This window comes from Paramisgurnus dabryanus, chromosome 5, assembly GCF_030506205.2.
Source record: "Paramisgurnus dabryanus chromosome 5, PD_genome_1.1, whole genome shotgun sequence".
In the NCBI taxonomy this organism is placed as follows: Eukaryota; Metazoa; Chordata; class Actinopteri; order Cypriniformes; family Cobitidae; genus Paramisgurnus; species Paramisgurnus dabryanus.
In genome coordinates, this window is record NC_133341.1 from 10,417,197 (window position 1) to 10,438,546 (window position 21,350).

General features: G+C 37.5%; 2 protein-coding genes across 7 annotated transcripts in view; one reads left to right on the forward strand and one right to left on the reverse strand.

Annotated features, from left to right (window-relative positions):
* Positions 1–4,502, forward strand: part of rtkna (rhotekin a) — a 137,599-nt gene extending 133,097 nt beyond the window's left edge. For 4 of the 5 annotated variants that reach the window (XM_065266973.2, XM_065266970.2, XM_065266971.2 and 1 more), the window contains exons 11-12: positions 401–505; positions 1,541–4,502. In XM_065266973.2, the coding sequence (XP_065123045.2) occupies positions 401–505; positions 1,541–2,163 (728 nt within the window). In that variant the 3' untranslated portion in view covers positions 2,164–4,502. Of the gene's footprint in view, positions 1–400; positions 506–1,072; positions 1,176–1,540 lie in introns of all 5 variants that reach the window. The other variant, XM_065266974.2, reaches the window with a different exon arrangement.
* The window catches only part of LOC135748647 (uncharacterized), a 50,395-nt gene continuing 33,218 nt past the window's right edge, over positions 4,174–21,350 (reverse strand). The window contains exons 4-15 of one of the 2 annotated variants that reach the window (XM_065266902.2): positions 20,877–20,951; positions 12,547–12,684; positions 12,293–12,370; positions 11,525–11,676; positions 11,312–11,366; positions 11,117–11,191; positions 8,644–8,749; positions 7,633–8,412; positions 7,470–7,553; positions 7,285–7,388; positions 6,246–6,297; positions 4,174–6,148 (exon numbers count right to left, since the gene is read on the reverse strand). In XM_065266902.2, the coding sequence (XP_065122974.2) occupies positions 6,012–6,148; positions 6,246–6,297; positions 7,285–7,388; positions 7,470–7,553; positions 7,633–8,412; positions 8,644–8,749; positions 11,117–11,191; positions 11,312–11,366; positions 11,525–11,676; positions 12,293–12,370; positions 12,547–12,684; positions 20,877–20,951 (1,836 nt within the window). In that variant the 3' untranslated portion in view covers positions 4,174–6,011. Of the gene's footprint in view, positions 6,149–6,245; positions 6,298–7,263; positions 7,389–7,469; positions 7,554–7,632; positions 8,413–8,643; positions 8,750–11,116; positions 11,192–11,311; positions 11,367–11,524; positions 11,677–12,292; positions 12,371–12,546; positions 12,685–20,876; positions 20,952–21,350 lie in introns of both variants that reach the window. The other variant, XM_065266900.2, reaches the window with a different exon arrangement.

The window sequence follows — 21,350 nt, forward strand, 5'->3', positions numbered from 1 at the left end:
CAAGAAATGTAGTTCAGGGACTGACTGTTGGCTGTATATATGTTTTTAAATGGAGTGCATATATATATTAATTGTCATTAAGGAATACAAAACCGCTAAAGCTGCCAGCCAATAAAAAGGCACTTTTATTTTTTTTATTAATATCTTTATTATTGATTTTTTTATATTTGTACATATGAAAGGGTAAGAAAGGAACTAGAAAGGTTATGAATATATCCATACATACACATAACATATTAACACACACACATACATAAATCACATACATACATCTAAAAAAGGCACCTTTATCATAACTATGGTTGTATTGTTTTGGGTTGATTTCTGTCATTCCAAATCATTCATGCGTACATCGATTGTGATGTCTTAAGTTTAATTAAACCACTACCGCCTCCTACAGGTCAATGGAGGCAGTGCTGTGACGAACTGATGAAGATTGAGCAGCCTTCACCACGGAAACCTGCCATAGTCACACCAAAACAGGGCTCCCTGTATCATGAGATGGGTGAGTGCATTTAACCAAAACCAAAAATACACAGTCAAGTGTGTATTTTTATGTTAAAAGCGTATAACATGATAATGGTGTTGTGTGTGAAAAGTTTTAACACTGCCCGTCGACACATCTAACACACAAGCGTGACTTTAAGAGAGACTTTCTGTTTCTCCAACAAATGGCAGATTGGGGGGAGTGTCTGTATTTTATAATTCCATTTGTGCAGCAGAAGTGCACTTTTCACTCCGAAATGACAAAGCTGCTATTTCTGACAAGCTGACACACTTTTCTCTCTCTTTCTCTTTTCCTTTCTGTTTCTTCTGTGGCTTGTATGTCTGTCTCTTTACCATTCTAATGTTTTTCTCTTATTTTCCCCCTTTTTTCCCTTTGTTTCACACTATGAATTTTTCATACACCTGATCCTGTATATCCCTGGTATATCCTGTAAATCCAAACATCCGTCCCCTATATTTTTCAAATTTTTTATTATTTGGTTGTTACACAAACACTCATTGGCTCCGCCCTCAATCCTGCATTTGTTCAACCCCTCATTGGTTTTGCTGCCCCCCTCCTCCTCAGTCACCCCTCTCTCAGCCCCTGCGTCCTGTGAGGGGCTCTTGCTGCAGGATAACGCTGTCTCTGCTGAGATCCGAGCCTTGCTTTCCTCCTATTACAGTGACAGGTGAAGTAACTGTGATGAAAGGTTACCTAACCTTAACTCCTGCATAAGCTACTGCTGCTGGGTCTCAGTCCTTTCCAACCTTTTAAAGTTAAACCCAAATACTTAATCTTCGTGTCCTCTGATAATTTCTTAAAAAAAAAACTGTATACACAATAAAAAAAATGAATGTAATTATTCAGCAAGTACAAAAAAAAAATAATTGACTTGATTCCGGAACAACAATATAAAATACTGAAAATCGGCTGTAGTGGCACCTTAGAAAACAGTTTTTGTATAATGTGACCTTGCCTATAAACACAAATTTATTTATATTCATATACAAATACAAGGTTTTGATTCTATCTCCCGTTTCACTTTGTTCTCAGTTATTGACACGTCTGACGACATCGGAACAGTCACTGACATCCTGACACGTCGTATCGACGAGTTTGACCTGAGGAGCCAGCTTGGATCTCCACCTCACTGGATGTCCATGTTTGAAGAAGAGACCCCACGAACCCCTCCCAATCATCAGCACCGCCGTGTCGCTCACCTGCCCCCCCAATCGCCCAGACCCCGACTGCACAGCCGTCAGCCCAGCAGCCCACCCTGCCACCGTACGCCCGGCCTTCTCTCCTCCAACGCCAGTCTGACCTCAGATGGCGACAGCTCTGCCAGTATCAGCCCCTGCTTTCGGCAGGCGTGGTCCCCCGATCCTCCTTTCAGTCGTTTTCGTCCTCGCACCCTGTCCCTGGACGCCAAGCTCTCCACTCTTCGCGGTCGAGGCTACGGGGGCTTCCAGTGCACCTGCCAGCCGTCCACCACTGGGGCTCGAACCTCTCAGAATGTTTTGTCCTGCTCCAGTTCAACTTCCAGCAACAGCTCCAGCGAAGGAAGCAACAGCCAAGAGTCCGACCTGGGCTTTTCTAGGCCGTCGGCTGCACGGCGTAGCCTGAGGAACCTGAGAGCCAAGCTAGACCCCAGGAACTGGCTGCAGAGTCAGGTGTAGCTCGCACGCTTTCTCTAATTTGAGCTGGCCCAGATCCTGTGTCCACCCTGGAAATAACTGGAACTTTTTAAGGTCATGTATGCTTGATGGCGGTATTTGACAATAGGGAGAATATAAGGATCATGTTACATTAAGTTCATGGCAATATTTCAACAACATGGATCTATTTATATAATACGCTACTATATTGCATTAACGTGAAATGTCCATTACTGTATATGTGCAAGGCTTACAGTGAACAGAATGTCGGTGCAGTGGATTCGGACTGGATTTTTCAGTGTTGTCTGCTCTGTGGCTCCAAAAAAAGTGATTCATCTGCTGACTTCCTCAATATTCATCATCGCTTGCTTGCAAATATTTCAGCAGCAGTTTTTCAAGGCTAGCGTGGTATTAATATTTAAATAAACCTAACCAGAGTGAAACGGAACGCTGACAACTTTGTTTGTTATTGAATGCGACATACAAACCTGCATGAACGAGATCTTTTAGCAGATGGTCATTATCAGGCTCGCACAACAATACACATGTGCTACTCTTTGGATGTTGGCCATTCACAGCATCTGACTCTGACACAGCTGTCTGTTATTCTGCTCATTGCATGGTTTCAATGTATACCCAAAGGTGCAGATCCCAACACTCTGTATTCAGGTTTGATAATAACATGGGAAAATGTGATTGTTTATTACCTGTTACTGTGATGACCTCAGGATTACTGTACATAAGTGATTATACTCAGCAAATGTGAACCCTATTGTGAAGGTCTCAACTAAAATATCGCCATTACATACCATATAAATACATGGTTCCTGGGACTTAATGGTGCTTTGTTTTGATCCACGGCATTAAAAGCTTTCTGATTGATTCACTACTATATAAAGCTACAACAGTTCAAAATCAAGCGGTACATGCGTTATTTCTTGTGGCAAGAAATTGCGGCTTCCTGATTGGTCAGTTTTGTCAAGCGCTTAAGTACGTGTGGAATTTTAATAAGTGTATCGGTGTAAAGTCAGTCAGAATGTAAAGAGATCAATGTTTAAAGGAAAACACCACCGTTTTTCAATATTTTACTATGTTCTTACCTTAACTTAGACAAATTAATACATCTCTATCTTTTTTCATTGCATGCACTTAATCTTTGTACAGAGCATTATGAACGTGTTAGCATTTAGCCTAGCCCCATTCATTTCTTAGGATCCAAACAGGGATGAATTTAGAAGCCATCAAACACTTCCATGTTTTCCCTATTTAAAGACTGTTACATGAGTAGTTACACGAGTAAGTATGGTGGCACAAAACAAAACGTGGCGATTTTTAAAGCGGCTAAAAATGAGAACTATATTGTATGGCGGAAGAGCACTTAATTAGCAGCACCTTGACCTCGGCTCCCCGTTTCACTCAAACTTCTTTCAGTATTACTGGGCCCAAGGTTGAAGTGCTGCAAACTAAGTGCTTTAAATAGGAAAAACATGGAAGTGTTTGGTGGCTTCTAAATTCATCCCTGTTTGGATCCTAAGAAATGAATGGGGCTAGGCTAAATGCTAACAGATTCACACTATGCTGTACAAGGATTAAGTGCACTCATTGAATAAATATAGGAATGTATTAATTTTTCTAAGTTGAGGTAAGAACATAGTAAATATTGAAAAACTGTGGTGTTTTCCTTTAAAAAGTATTAGCCTTATAAACAGTAATGAATGCTAGATAACTATTATCATAATTTCAAAAATAACCTCAGGGGTGAAGTTGATTTTGTCATAACAAACATATTGTTACATTACTGTAATACAGAAATAACATGAATGATACATTACTGCATATAAAACATTATATTATGTCCATGAAAGCTGTCTGTTTTCTTTATATAACTTTATATAAAGTGTATTATAAATGTCTAAAAAGTGGAAGTATAGAAATAAGGATCAGACTAAACTTCCCCTTTAAAATTCAGAAGAAGTAAAAAAATGTTTGTCCTAGACATAACATGCTAAAAAATAAACAGCGCTCAACCAGTCAAATGCCACTGACCTTTATTTAAAAACCTGTAAATTCATTCAAACACTATTTGTTATTGTAAAGTTTTGTAATTTTCATTTTGTGCTTTTATTAAAGTTGTGTTTTACCATATTCATTATTTGTTATAAATCAAATAATATCAATATATTCTATCAGACGAGTTAAGCTCTAGATTATCCTTGTAGATAACATTGAATGTTAACATGGAGAGAAGCGTCTTTTCAGCAGGCTGTCTGCATGCACATTGTATTTTGAGAAAAAAAACTATTAAGTGTATAATAACAATATGTTGTAAAGAATTGCTTAAATTAAAAGGAAAAGCAAGATTTTTGTGTATGTGTTTGTGTATTTTTTATCCTTACAGTGCTACACTCAAATGAAAAGAAAAACAGACATATCCAACTAAATGATGGTTATGATGGTAAACACAAATATTATTATTTTGATCCCTTTAATTTGATTTCATGCATGATACATGTACTGAATATGGTTGCTTGATGATAATGACACTTGAATAATATAAAAGCATTGTATTGACTGTGCAAGAAAGTAAGAATATAAACCATTACTTTTGCTGTGGGAAATAACAAACAATGATCTGATCATAGAGTAAACATGCAGTATTAGCTCAAACATAAGACATGACTAATAGCACAAGCTAAATGTGTTGTGATTTTTGTATTATTATAGGGAATGTGTTAGTTTAAAAAAACTACCTTTTATCAAAATCCATGAAAGTAATAAAGGTTAAATGAATTAGACAGAACCTCTCTCACTAGGAGGAAATATTTCTATTTTCATAGTCAGAGATAAATAAATTACATAGAAAACGTGTTTTCTATAGTAGTATTTACATAACATTGGACATCCTGTTTTATTTTATATGAAAGCATTCTGCTTTGGAAACCTTTTTAAAGACAAAATATGTTGTGACTGCCAAGTTCCGCCTAAAGTTTGCTCATATTTATGCTTTTTCTGTAAATGTAATGGTTTTATTGTGTTGCATGGGTAAGACATCAACAAATGCCCTTCGGGCAAAATTTAGGAAGTAGGGTTATGAACACACCCGTTGTGGTTTATCAGAACCACTATTAAACTACAATTCTAAAGGGGTCCACTATGACCTTTTAATCAGTTTGGTTATTGCTTTCTGTCTGTAACAGATTTGAAAAGGTTCGTAAATTGTTTAAAAATTACTAAATATTATTAACATACTGGTCTCTGGCAATGACTTATTTGTAAACATCTTTACATCAATGCATGGTAAGTTAAATTAAAAGTAAAATCTGCTTACGATTTTGTTCCTTAGGGTGACATTATGTTGCCCCTGGGACATTATTTCAATCAACCAATCAGATATCAGAAATAAGTTTACAATTTGTTTCAAGATTAATCTTACAACCAAGATAAGCTGATTCTAGACCATTGTTTTTCACTCATCATTTCCCTCTGATTTCAGGGTTCAGTTATGGTTAGGGTGGGTTTAGGTTTTATTTACAAAATGTTGTCCTTGGGTCAACACAATATTTTGCCCTGAGGACATCTCTCTTAGGTCGAAGGTTTTGTTGCTTTGGTGTTCTCAGTAAAAATTGTGTTCTACTAAATGATGTAAAAATGAAATGATAATAAATGTGTACATTTCTAACAAAAATTCTCATTAACATTAAAGTTGACTTTTGATTATTTTATTTCCCCAACCGTAGTTTCAAATTTGATGTTAAAATGTTAAGAGTGATTTGCGCATCCTCATAGACTGGGTTGTGAGTTTGAGTCCCTGAGAATCAGTGAAAAAAATAAGGGAGTGATGAACCGTCTTAAAAGATTAAAATAAGTCTCTAGATGGTCTCTACATAGTTAGCAGGAAAAAGTCCCTGGTGTCCATCTTGGTTGGATCCCCTCCACCAAGCTTTGTCAATTGGTTCCACATCACTAATGATGTCACCCGGTTCAAAAGAGAGTTCTGTGTCATCCTCTGTGAAGAACAGAGTTTTATTAGTTTAATTTTTTGTATAAGAACATGTACACCCAGAATAAACAATTACGCACGGATAAAAATAAGCAAAACTAACCTGCTTGGTAGTCATATAAGGCTCTTACACGGAGAAGTCTTTCTGGTGATGACTAGGTACGACAGGGAAAAAAAACATCAGTTTCATTACTTTTGTTTACCCAAATTACTTGAAATCTAGCACTCGTCATTTAGACCACATTTATGATCCTAAAAGCCGAAGTTTGGTCCATTTTTATGCGTGTGTGAGGCTCAATTTACGTCAACAGAAGAGTGCGCACCCCCAGATTTTTTAAACCCTGCATACATTGTACACGTAGGTCGTGCATGTGCGTACAGAACAATGTAGTATGTAACCCAAGTCTGACGCCTGTGTACACCTACGAGTCAAATAAACTATTAAAGGGACACTCCCACTTTTTTGAAAACAGGCTCATTTTCATCTCCCCTAGAGTTAAATATTTGATTTTTACAGTTTTGGAATCCATTCAGCTGATCTCCAGGTCTGGTGCTACCACTTTTAGCATAGCCTAGCACAATCCATTGAATCTGATTAGACCATTAGCATCACGCTCAAAAATAACCAGAGATACGGCGCAGCACCCGAATATAGTCCCCTTGGTTACTTTCAGTAGCAGGGGGCTATTTTTGGGCACTGCGTAATATCATTGCGCCTGCTGCACCCATGGTACGGCAGCAAAGTCCTTGATTATTACACCAGAATGAGAGTATAGTTCCTAGCCATATCAGCCTAGAAAATCTCAACTTTTAATTTTCTGTCGGTCTTAGTACACAATGTAACTACAGAAGAGTCAAGTTTTAAATAGGAAAAATATCGAAACTCTTTGGTTATTTTAGCGCAATGCTAATGGTCTAATCAGATTCAATGGATTATGCTAAGCTATGCTAAAAGTGGTACCGCCAGACCCAGAAATAGGCTGAATGGATTCCAAAACTGTAAAAATCTAATATTTAGCTCTAAGGGAGCTGTAAAATAAGCATATTGACAAAAAAAGTGAAGTGTCCCTTTAAGATTTAAGATTGAATGTAAAAGTTATGATGTCTGGTTTAGTATGTACTTCTCTGTTCTCAGTCACCACCTCTGTTTGGGGTTCATCTTGATCTGTCTCACGATTAACTGAGTAACAACTCTTCTCAGGTGGGCTGTTTGCAGCATCCTCAACATCTTCATCAACATCCTCATCTAAAAAGCAAAGAAAGATGTCAGTGCTAAACATTCAGGAGACATTTATCACCAAACTGTATACTTTAACTACTTGCCTACCTCCTGTACCATTCTGTGCTCTTTCACATTCTGATTCATCTTCTTCCAGGATCAGATGATGTTCTGCCACCTTTACACATGGCTCTGAAAACACAGCATGAAATCTCAACTATAGGAACAGTTGTGCATTTCTTCAATTTCTGTTTCAGTGTTCCTAAATCACCTTGGTTCTCCGGTAGGTCATCTTCAGAATTTTCTTCAGAGACCTCTACTAAGGTTGGTGTCACAGTTCTGGACACTTCAGGTTCTGACTGTTCCTCATATGGTTCCTCAGATTCTGCAGCAGGCTGCTCTTCAGATCCTGGTTCATCCTGAGATTCCTGCTCCTCAACTTCAGCCAGGACATTTTCATAGTTTGTAAGAATCTTTGTATCTGAAGGTGCATATGACATGGCTGAAGGTTCTTCGGGTTCCTCTACTTCCTCTTCTTCTTCTTCTTCATCTTCTTCAACCAGCACAGCCTTGGCAATAAAGTCTATTTCTGGCTCCAGTTTATGCAGCATTGGAGAGACAGTTACTGGTGCACTAGGCAGTTCCTCTCGGGTAAGAACACAAATGAATTGCTCATCTTGACTCTCCAGCGGCTTTGGAGATGCAGGGGAAGCTGATTCACGGACTGGGGTTTGGCTAGGTGGTGATGACTGCGCTGGAGAGCGTCTGGAGACGGGAAGAGGTGACACAGGTGGTTCAGACTGTTGAGCAGGTGGTGGGGTTGGAGGAGGAGATATTGCAGGTATTTGAGGCTGCTGTGGTGACGGGATTGTACGGTAAGGGGGACTGAGTGGAGATGTAGGACGCTTGTAGGATGCCGTTGGGCTACGAGAGAATGGAGACCTTAGGGTGGGACTATGAGGAGAAGTGGGACCAGAAGTGGAATTGGCCCTCTCAAAGATGAAGGCTGTGTCTGTCAAACTGCGCTGGTAGCGGCGAAATGGAGATTTTGCTGGAAAAAAAATGGTAAAGTAAATCAAATGGTTTATTTGTTGAGACAAAAAATACTGTAATAGACTGATGATTTTTAGATAATCTCATATTTGGCTATCAGTGATCAATGTGTTGAAATTGTAATTCTCCAAAATTTAAGTTCTATTTCCTTTTTTAAAAGTAAAAATCAACTCTTGATCATTAATATTGATCATTTCTAGTACAGTAGGTCTCTGAAAGCTATGTTTACCTGAGCGTGGTGATGCAGGGCTGGAGGAATTTTGTGAGGATGCTGATAACTGTCTAAAGAACTCCCTGGGATTGATAGAGCGCTGGGAAACAAGTACAGCTGCCTCCTATCGGTGAAAAGAAGAACAATCATTCAGTAGATGTCAGCAAAAGCATAAATGTGTTTGTTAGCGGGACATGCCACTTTTTTGAAAATAGCTCCCCTAGAGTTAAACATCTTATTTTTACTGTTTTGGAATCCATTCAGCCGATCACCGGGTCTGGCGCTACCCCTTTTAGCATAGCTTAGCATAATCCATTAAATCTGATTAGACCATTAGCATCATGCTCAAAAATAACTAAAGAGTTTCTATATTTTTCCAGTTTAAAACTTGACTCTTCTGTAGTTACATCGTGTGCTAAGAATGAAGGAAAATTAAAAGTTGCGATTTTCTAGGCAGATATGGCTAGGAACTATTCTCTCATTCTGGCGTAATAATCAAGGACTTTGCTGTTGTATCATGGCTGCAGCAGGCGTGGTGATATTACGCACTGCCTGAAAAAAGTCCCCTGCTATTGAAAGTAACCAAGGACTTCATTGTTCTTAGTACGCGATGTAACTACAGAAGTACAAGTTTTAAATAGGAAAATTTTAGAATCTCTGGCCATTTTTGAGCGCGATGCTAATGGTCTAATCAGATTCAATGCCAAAAAAACAAGTTCATACTTAGTATTTAAATTGTCTTGTTTTCAGTACAAATATTTATTTTTTTAAATCAACATATATTTTCTTGATGAGCAAAATGTCCTAAGAAAATAAGTATAGTTTTTAGAAAAAAAAAAAAAAAAAAAAACAATTTGAGTCAATTTGTGACTTAAGCAAAAATATCAGCCAATGGGCTGAGAACATTTTTCTTAAATTAAGTGTTTAAGAAAAAGGTAAACTTATTTCAAGTTTTTTCCCTAGCCCATTGGCAGATATTTTTGCTTGTTTTAAGCACAAATTTACTTAAATTTTATATATTTTTGTCTACAAACTAGATGTTTTTTCGTAGGTGATTTTGCTCATCAAGAAAATGCATCTTAATCTAAGATTTTTTTAGATATTTGTACTGAAAACAAAACAAAAATTCTAAGTAAGAAAGTAATTTTTGCAGTGTGGATTATGCTAAGCTATGCTAAAAGTGGTACCGCCAGACCTCGAGATCAGCTGAATGGATTTCAAAATGATAAAAATCAAATGTTTAACTCTAGGGGAGCTGGAAAATGAGCATATTAAAACATATTAAAGCAACACCAAAGAGTTTTTTTAACCTTAAAATAATGTTTCCAAAAAAGTTTCAGTGGTTCATCCACTCAAGACAGGGTGAACAGCACTTTCACATTCGCTTTGCAGCCCTCTATCGGCCAAAACCGCACTAAAGAAGTTCCCAACCGTCGGGTAGTGGTCCTGTAGTTCGAGTGAAAACTACAAAAACTTGCTTTACGGCAGACCCACAATCCAGTCAGAGCCAGCTATGCTGCAGTATTTACGACAGTGCTTATGAACAATTACGCTTCTAACCTGTAGGGGGAGCAAAGAGCAATAACTCTTTAGTGTTGCTTTAATAAAGTGGAGTGTCCCTTTAAAGTCCCCGTGACGTAATTTAGTTTGAATGAAATTCTGATTTTAGGGACACTTCACCCATTTGCATTAAGCTTTGTATATTTAGAACCCCAGTCATGTTTTTGAATGGCCGTGCATCATTTCCTCAGTTGCCGCTGAGACAGGAGAAATACAGATTTCAGTGTTGCACTTCCTTCATAGAAATTATCTTATTGTAAACCAGCATGCACAATTTTTAGGCCACGAGATCGAAAGTCCACATGAAGTGCGCCATTTAGGGCCTTAGTTTACTAATGCCATCATAGAAGAGCACATTTGCAGTGAGACACTTTGACCTATTATGCAATAAAAAGTGTACAACTATTCTGTGGTACATTGTAGGTGTGTTCAGTGCTGTCCACCCATGTCATAATTACTTAAATTACAACTTTTCAACATGTACAAACCATTCAGTCCTTGCGACTTGTATTACATGACTCTTGTGTGACTGTTGCAACCTCACGCGCAAGCATTTTCCGTATGTTATTATTGTTACCTGATGCACTTTCTGTCTTCTGCAATATTTGCAATGTAATTTAATATTGTATTTATGTATTTTACAGCTGTCAACAAGATTCTTTCACATGGATTAATTTTGCTGAAATGCATAAACCCCAGTCTGAGGACGTGCTCGCGTTGTCATCTTAAAGCAGCGGTAAGTATGATACAGCGTGAACACAGTATAGTATTCAGCTGGTCACGTGATCTCAACCCACTCCATCATGTAAAATTAGCAGCTTTTAAAAAATTACACTTATTTCTTTTTGTCTAAAACTTTTACTATAGACAAACTCAGTACAGACTGAGGGCAGCTTTAATCTGTTCGAGTAACCAAATGAGGAAAACTCACAGCTGCTTTCTCGATGGACTCGCTGCGTCTAAGGCGCGCCCTCATGTCTTCCTCATGTTCTCTCTGCTGCAGTTCCTAGAACCCAAACAAACAGGAGTATAAATCTGTATAATCGGTTAACTCTACACTATTTCATCACAATGTTAAAACATAAACAGTGAGGTAAAGACAATAAATTCACTCATGAACACACACCCATCTAGCCTTTTCTTCTTTTCTAGCTTTTTCATCGAGCTCAGCTTGCATTCTCCTGGGGAAAAACAACATGGAAGTAAAGTTAAAAGAGTTTAAAACACTTGATGCTAGTTCAAGCTGGTTTAGTGCTGGTGAATCAAAATGGCTTTGACTAGAAGTAAAGTTGGTTGGTTCAACAGGTCCGAGTCTTTCTATCAGGTGTATAATACAAACCTTTGTTCTTCAATCATCTGCAACTTTTCCTCCATCTTTCTGTCTCTCTCTTCAGCCTCTTTTTTCTCCTGCAGAATTCTTTCTCTCTCCCAGCGGCGTCTGTTTTCTACAACCCTCCGACGCTCTTCTTCCTTTCTCTCCTCCTCCTCACGCTGTTACACATTATATTAAACATTAGAAGAAATGAAGTTACGTTAAGTTTACTGTACAGGACTATTAAACTGCTGCAAAAAGTTTGTTCAAATTGATGGCATTTAAAATTGATTTATTACAGTTTTTATGCATGATTCTGATTGATCAGTTATTCTGCGGTTATTAATTTTTATATAAAGTATTTGTTATATTGAATAGCTTACTTTTCAAAGCAATTTTTTTCATACATTCCAGTTATAGTTTTATGTATCTCATATATCTCTGCAATCTCTTTCATCTTACATAATAAGCAATTGCAACAAATACGTAATGTGCATTTATTTATCTGGTAAACTGCATTGAAATATGTTAGATAATCCATAGTCAGCAGGTCAAGAACACAAAATAAACCACTAGCAACCCCCCTTCTTTCCACATAAGGGTCTGGAATCTTTGGATTATTCTGTATGGTTTTATTATGCAATAAAGAACAACTAATCTGCATTATGGGCTTACTTAGATGGCTGGCACATTTTCTTTTCAGCATCATTTTAACTTTAATCATGTTTCCTCTTGGCTGGAAAAATCCACAAGATGTTATGTAAAAGTAAATGATGAGTACTAGCATAGTTGTACCTCTGCTCGTGCCCAGAAGGAGTCTCTGTTAATCCGTTTTATCTCCACTGCAGCGTTTGTCTTTTTGTAGTTTGTACCCTGTGGGTGTGGCACATGAAACCAAACAAAAGACTCAAAAATAACCAAAAAAAGGAAGAAAACCCAACTCTCCAATGTATATCTCTAAATTATAATCTGAAACGTATATTTTTTATATTTTAATGAAAGAAGCCCTCACACACAGCCAAGATTTTGGTAAGTTTGTGGTAACTTACCACAGTCTCCTCATTATCCAATGCCTTTGAAGGTCTCCTCGATCTCTCCAATGGTGGTCGAATCTTTTCAATGGCAGATCTAATCTTCTCCTCTGTCACCTCATCTTGGTTTGAGGCTGTAATAAATGCTTGAGCCTCCTGTGATTAGAGAACCATCAAGCGATGAAAAACATTGAGCATATATTTTTCTCTTTAAATATCTTATTTTGTCATGTTACAACATTTTAATGGAGTTGTAACCATTCATGGCATAGACTGCTGTTCATCTGTTAAAGGAACAGTATGTAGGATTGTGGCCAAAACTGGTATTGCAATTACAAAACTTGTGGCCAAAACTGGTACTGCAATCATACAACTGGTGGCCAGTACACAAAATGACAACATAAACATCAGTTGAGGGCTGCAACTCCACTTTTTAAATGACAATATCCTGGCCGGACCACTGTTGTGAGAGATATAAGTATTTGAAAAGAAAATGGTTTCTTAATGTCCAGTGACATATCAGGGCCGTTTTATGATTAATTGATATAAATTTCTTACATACTATTCCTTTAAACCCAATAGACTAATTGTTTTCTTATAACAATACAACAATTAATTGACATTTACACATTTATCCAAAGGAACTTAGAGGACATTTAAAGTGTGCTTGTTATCAGTGTGTGTGTGTGTGTGTGTGTGTGTGTGTGTGTGTCTGTGTGTGTGTGTGTGTGTGTGTGTCCCTCGGATCGAACCCGTGATCTTTGCACTGCTATTGCAATGCTCTGTCAGCGGAGCTACTGTACAGAAAATCAATTTAATTATTGAAAAATTATAAAAAAGAATTATAAATAGTGAAATAATAAGTTACTCATTGTTTTATTTGACAATGAGTACAAATAAAACTACATTTCAATGTACATTTTAAAGATTTGTTAGGGCTATGCTAGAGGTCTGCATCAGAATACATCAAAATACAATTTACAATGTTGAGCCCAGCATTTCTGCCTATAATTTCCTTTATAAAAGGAATGTCAATGTCATCCATCTTAAAACTCCATGATAACTTGGATGAAAAGATCCACTGAGAATTTATATATCTATATATAATTTATATTATAGTACAGAATACCTCACCGCTCACCAAAACCGTACACCCCTAACCAAATCTATCCAGTGTAAGATGGAGTGATGTGGTTTGTGAGAGAAAAGGGAGTAGGAGACTAATGAAACAGAGACTTGGGACCTGTTAGACGCTCTCATGAAAGCTGGACTGGGCTCAGACCCAACAAAACCCACAGCTTTATATTGGATTAACTATGCTGTCATTAGCAGGCAGGCTGCTACACAACATCTTCTCTGAAATGTACAAAAACGCGAGCATGTCAGAACCGATATGCTGACATCTCATTGTTTTTCTGTTCCTAAAACGACTCCCAGAACATTAGGTTAAAATTGAGGCTAATTTCCCTTCCCGTCTATCCCTTTTTCTGCTTGGGAGGAGTTCAATGACTTAACTCTGTTATTACATGCTTCGGATGAGCCCCTGACAGGCAGTTGGCCCCAGGGCTTTAGTGGTGAGGACAATATTAACAGCAGTGATGGCAGATTCTCTCCCATACAGTACACACCCCAATGCCTTCAGCTTACTGTCAAAATATAATACGGATTACAGTTTTGATCTTATCTCAGATCAGGTTTCAATGCAGCCAGACATAAAGTGCATTATATTCATGATAAATTAGTTTTAACAATGCTTGAGAGTGCCCAGCCTTTGTGGGAAACAAAAAACACACAAACACATTAGTACCGTTTAAGTACCTTCTTAATATCAACAAGAAACAAGACATGTGCTCCTTCATATTAGGCCTATATATAGAACAAAAGAGCTTTTATGTTTAGGTTCAGTCATTTTCTTTTAATGGCAATGAAATGTCAATTGAAATAAGTCATTGACTGAAATGCCTTATTTTCACAAATGTCACTTTAGCCATTTTATTGGTATTTAACACATTTAAATGCCTATCACTGCAAAACCCTCTACATCCGCATTTACACTGCCTTTTTGAAGTGACTCAATTCAGATTTTTTTCACAGATCGGATATGACCCACGGTGTGTAAGCAGGAAAAAAGTGCATAGATCGGATATGAATCAGGTACATGCATTTGCATCTGCAATGTAAGCGGAAAGATCGTATATACCATGCCAAGATGTGTCGTGCGTCATTGAAAATGCATCATTGAGAATTCTCTGGAAATCACCCATTCCACCCAAATTGTCATTATGGCTTAGGGATCTAATGATGTTTCTGAAAACTGAAAAGATTAAATATTTCCTAAGGGGATCAACCAGAACATTTTATAAATTATGGGACCCTTTAATAAACCATCTTGAGAAGAATGTACTCCTACATCTTTAAAAGAACTTGAGAACCTCCCCCCCTTTTTTGTGTGTGTGTTATTATATTATTTATAGTAGATTTTATCCTAGCATTTGGGTTTGTTGTTGGGAAATTTGTGGGTCGAAAACGTATAAAAGCAGTTCTGTGTACCTTGTTCCGAAAAAAAAAATAAAAAAAATAAACGAAAATGCGACGTTGGCAAAAGACGTCAAGTGATCATATGACACTTCTTAGTAGGGCTGCATAACAACTAATCACAACCAATTCTGTCTGTGTATATATATATATATATATATATGGATGTTTTGTCCTTATATATACACCTAATTATTATACACAATACACACACATAATATATGACAGTAACAGCAGCCATATCACCCTGTAGCCCAAGACAGCTTGCCCACTGAAGCTAAGCAGGGTTGACCCTGGTCAGTACTTGGATGGGAGACCACCTGGGAAAACCAGGTTGCTGCTGGTAAAGGTGTTAGTGAGACCAGTAGGACCCTGTGGTCTGTGTGGGTCCTAACACCCCAGTATAGTGATGGGGACACTTTACTGTCAAAAAGCACCGTCTTTTGGATGAGACGTTAAACCGAGGTCCTGACTCTCTGTGGTCATTAAAAATCCCAGGATGTCATTCGAAAAAGAGTAGGGGTGTGCCCTGGCATCCTGGCCAAACTTGCACATTGGCCTACTAATCATCCCCATATCTACTAATTGGCTATATCACTCGGTCTTCTCTCCACTAATAAGCTGATGTGGTGGTTGTTCTGGCGCAATATGGCTGCCGTCGCATCATCCAGGTGGATGCTGCACATTGGTTGTGGTCGAGGAGATTCCCCCAAGATTCATATGTAAAGCGCTTTGAGAACTGAGAAAAGCGCTATATAAATGTAACGAATTACATAATATATGATGTAAACAAAAACTTTTATTCTGCAAACGATTGGTTGCGATTAGTTGTTATGCAGCCCTACTTCATAGCAGCGCATATTTGGCATGATGGCTCCTCTTAGTAGAGTAATGTTGAAGCTTTATGTCTTGTTACAGAAATAAAGCTCTACAATCTTTATATAATCTTTGTATAAGTAATTTGTCTGTGTCCATTACTGTATGTACAGTATAGCAACATTTTCCCAAGTATTTAGTGTAAATGCTGATATCAAATACAAGGTTGGTTTCTAAAAGATGATATAAGCAGGTCGTTAAAAAAATCGGATATAGTCAACAAATCGGAATTGGGCATCAAAATCTGCAGTGTAAATGGGATTTCCACTGTGCATGCAAACTTTTTAAGGTCAAAACTTCTCTTTCCTCCCTTTTTTTTGGACAAGCAGGCGCGTCATGCACCAACTTTATTTTAAGGGGGCACACTGTGCACACTTTATTTTGTAATCATAATAATTAACGTCCATTAAAGGGATAGTTCACCCAAAAATAAAAATAGTATTTTTTATTACTAACATGGATGTGATCCACTGTCATCTTCCCTGCACTTACAGGACTTTGCTGAAAAAATCGACCTGACCATTAAAGGGGACATATCATGAAAATCTGACTTTTTCCATGATTAAGTGCTATAATTGGATCCCCAGTGCTTCCATCAACCTAGAAAATGTGAAAACCCAGCAACTCTGCAAGCATGTGAAAAAATAGCTCAATGAAATTTGGCTCCCCCTGTGATGTCAGAAGAGGATAATACCGCCCCTTAATTTGCACTATCCAACCACATCACTGCCATTTAGTGCAGAGATCAGCTCATTTGCATTTAAAAGGACACACTTAAATATGGCACATTTGCTCACACCTACAAAGTGGCAATTTTAACATGCTATTATAAATGATCTATATGGTATTTTGAGCTAAAACGTCACATGTGTACTCTGGGGACACCAAAGATTTATTTGACATCTTGGTAAGTGTCCACTGATTAACGGTCAATACCGACTAATGTATAAAACATATCCACTTTGATGGTAAACAGCAGTTGCAGACATCATTTGAAACACTGACAAGTCAATCTAGCCGTGATGTCTGAGTCTTTACCAGCACAGACTCGCATGAAAAGACAATAAAAAGAGAGTAATGAAGAGGACAAGCCGAAGTAGCTGAGAGGGATTTACACTTATTGTGGCTTATACTTATCTGTAATCATGTTACTGACAGTCCGGAGGCAAAACTCTGAAGCCAATAAGTACACTGTGCCAAATGAGCTGCTTTTTACATTAAGTTCAGTTTATCTGAATGTCATTGGAAGCTACTGAAGATCCTGAATATGAAATCTATAAAGAGTGTTTTGTGTATCTTCAGTAAAACAATACTGTTGTAGCAATGTGATATTGAACATCAGCATTGCTAATTCTACATAATAACATACAATACAATACAATACTAAAAAACTTGAAAACAGGCCAGTTCAGTGTTTCCCAGTGCTGTTACACTACATATTGGGAATCCTGGAATGCTGATTGGCCACTCAGATTATAGGACAAATACAGGCTCTTGTCACTATAACGCTTACAAGAGTCACATAGTTCAATAAGTCACAAAGGAACTGTTTTGTCACACAGGACTGGTTATTAAACAAAACACTTGTCAGCATTGTTGATAATAACAAAACATTTATAGTAGTGTTGTCACAAGCTATGTCTTGCTTATGTAGACCCAACAAAATACATTTACAGAAGCAAGAACATACAGAGGATTGTTGGGGACTGAACACTGGAAATGAATCTGTAGCCAAGTCTTCGGGTGTCTGATCTAGACAAGATTTACTGACAGTATGATTTGATGGCCCAACCTCTCCCACACAATAAAACTGTAATTCCTGCCCTTACGAAACCCAACAGAGTTCATGTGTGAACAACCATAAATCAACACAAAAATCACAAACAAGACTTTAACCCAAATGATAATAAAGCATAAATCACTTTTAAAAACTTACACATGATAACATTTATCATACAAATACAAACACTACATGAACACCACAATACAAAGTCATAAAGGTTGTCGATCTTAGGAGAGAGTAAATCTAAGAACTATATAAACAACATTCTTGGCATGCCCAAGGAGCTGACCAGGAAATGTCTTTATATGGCATTAAAACCTAAGACATTGAGTGTGTTTCACCATCTCATGCAACCATCAAAAAATTTGGAAATATTAAAGCAACATCGCCCTGGGTGGTGGAGTAATAAAAGCAAAGATCGCTTTAACAGACACCTACATATCAAAAGACAGATATATAAACCACATAAAACCTTCCAAATGCTAAAATGGTTTCTCTATCACACAACGACTCAAAATAACGACATTTTTTATTACAAATTTTGCTTATAAGTGTTTAGTCTCTTTTCTGCCATTATCAGTTTGTGTCCCTCGTGTCTGTCAGTGGCATGCTCGCTTGTTCAGGGAAACATTAAGGCAATAACAGAGGAAGAGAGCATTATTGTACAATAAGATCAAGTAGCTAGCCATCACTTAACAGATCCCAGCAGAGGAAGGAAAACATTTTTAAAGAGGAAACTCTCAAAATAAAACAGAACAGAGCATTAGTGCTATTTATGAGGGTTTGTCGTTTCATTGTGTGAGAGTCTTTTTTACATACTCCACCTATTTATTCAAATAAAGGCAAAATGTGAGCTAAATTCCATTTGTTCAAGCAAACCAGCAAGGTTAGATAAGAAAGATCAAACAATTATCTAAAGCAGAATACAGGTCAAAGAACTGTGTTATGAGATCTGAGATTAGACTCAGTGGCGGCCGGTGACTTCTTTTTTTGAGGGCGCTCGATGTGAAGTTCGTCACAACATGTATGTATGTATCGTCATTTCAAAATATGTCGATGATCACGTGTTTGGTCAAAATAAGTGCCTGCTGCATACGTGTCTAAAGGATTTATTATAAAAGAGCACCTCGCGTTTGCCAGATACTCGCATAATCTAATGCATAATGAGAGTTTACTGTTAAGGAAGTGTCTTGTGTGTATTTTGTGAACCTGAACGTCTCTTTTATCATAAACCGTTTTGACGCGTGTGCAGCAGGCACTTATTTTGACAAAACACGTGATGCACATGGTTCACATGACGCAACAAACACATATTTTGAAAACGCAAGCAACACACGACACAAATTTTGAATTTGCGCCCCTCGGATGAGCAGTCACGAGCCGTCACTGGTTAGACGTGCTAATGACAATTAAATCTTAATCTCTAATCCTGTCTGTATGTTTCTCACACTTATCAATCCACATCTATCTACACAAAAAGAAACCTACACTTATTTCTGTAATACTAACGCTTTACTAACAGCTTGCTCAAGCGCAAACCATTATTTTGGTGTTTAATAACCATGTTGGGATTTACTAAAGACGCGCACTGGATAATTAGCGTGGAAAAGGTGTGGTGTAGGTATTTTTGCGACTGACCTCATTGCATACGCATTTGTAGGAGTTTCCCTTTCATATGCAAAATTTATGGAAGGAGATTATTTAAATGATTCACGCAACGCAATTTGTTTGTGCATGTGATATTTCTGGTTTTCGCACCATTTTTAATGCCAAAAAAAGCATCTTTTAAAAAAAATTGAAATTGCTGCGAATGCTGCTGATAAGACCGACATCAGAAAGTGCATGGTACAAGGCAGAGGGTTTTTTAACATGTATCACTTTGTTTGGAATGCCAGAGGAACATTCTATTAAAAATGTTGTTTACCAAGCCATGTTATATTTTGTTTCCTGGAGTAAATAAAAGAGGAGTCACTAGGAGAAGTCAAACAATACCAAACTCCTTGTAAACATTCATTTTTTGTCCTCCAGTTCTTTTCAGTGTCTTATGGCTTCGTTAGCTGGGATTTCGCAACCTGGATTTTCCGCTGCGATGTCTGTGGTGCTGAACTTAAAGGTGACATAGAATGATTGAATGGGGTATTTATCCTTGTTCTGTGATGTGACATGTAGACAAAAAAATTTTTGTTTGGGTCTGTAATGCCTTAGAAGCTTCTCTCAGATAGCTCTATTAGGTTGGGGGATTTTAAACAAGTGGTTTTGCACCTATTTGGCTCCCCCTACTGGCTTAACTTGCAATCTCATTACTGATTGGCTGACTTTGCTGCCACTCAAAAAATTTAGCCAATTATTTTAAAGTGGAGGGTCAGTGAGATGCCTGTGAAGTCATAAGCATCAGTTTTTCAGTTTGGGCCGTTTTTCTGGCTGACATTTCTAAAAGAGGAATTTCTATGAGACTGAGATGTTTAGCATGTTTAGCACTTTTTGTATGTTTGTGAATGTGGGTAGACTACCATTATTCAACAAAGACAAGGTAAAAATGGTTTTTCATTCTCTGTCCCCTTTAAGTGCTTAAACTGTAGTAGATCACCCGCACCAGCTCTGCTTATTTGCGACCCTGAACTATAACTACAGTATATAAAATAATTTCTTAGTTTGGCAAAAATATAAAAAGAATACATTTATATATAATGTACCAAATGTCCCCACAAAGATAGTAATACCAGTCATTTTTTGACCTTGTGGGGATATTCTTTTTCGTCCCCATGAGAAAAACATCTTATAAATCAAACAGGATGATGTTTGAGGTCGGGTTAGGGAAAGGGGACAGAATATACAGTATTAAAAACATTCCGTCTATGGAATGTCCCCACAAAAAATGTGTGTGCGCGTGTGTGTGTGTGCGCGCGTGTGACTCAACTTCCGATCAGATTTATAAAGAAGACAGAAACAACATTCCAGTGACAGAAACACAGGATGTAGATGAGAACATGAAAAATGTGTGTATGCTGCAAAGAAAGATGTAGCCACAGCAGTAAATACTGCACTACTGGTATCAAAACACTCTCTATTTTGTAACACAATGTTGAGATGAATCTTTTGTGTAATTCTTTATGAGAAACAGAGTCAACGAATGAGTCAAGAGACTGTTTGTTACCTTGAAGAAGGTCTTGATGGCATGGACATGACTGGCACATTCTTCTCTGCGGATTTCATCCACTTCCTCACCAACCTGTGTGATGCGGTCAAAAGAGATGCTGCTTTATGATACAACAATGTCTTTATAATCTCAAAAACTGTAAATCTCTTCAAATTTGAATCTGACTGTGAAATCCAGACTAAAGTCTTATACAATAATCAGGTTTTTTTTTTCATTGATTTCACATTGCTTTAATTTGACATGGCCTTAAGGGCCGTTCACATTATAACGATAACTATAAAAAAATATAGTTTTGAAAATCGTTTCATATTAAAAAGAATAGTGGAGTTCACACCACAACTATAACGATAAAGATACAATGAACGATATCGTTGGGATCACTTTCTGAATGATTTCTTGACGCTAATATAGTTATCCTTATAGTTATCGTTATAATGTGAACGGCCCTTTACTCAGTCAATATCAAAGGTA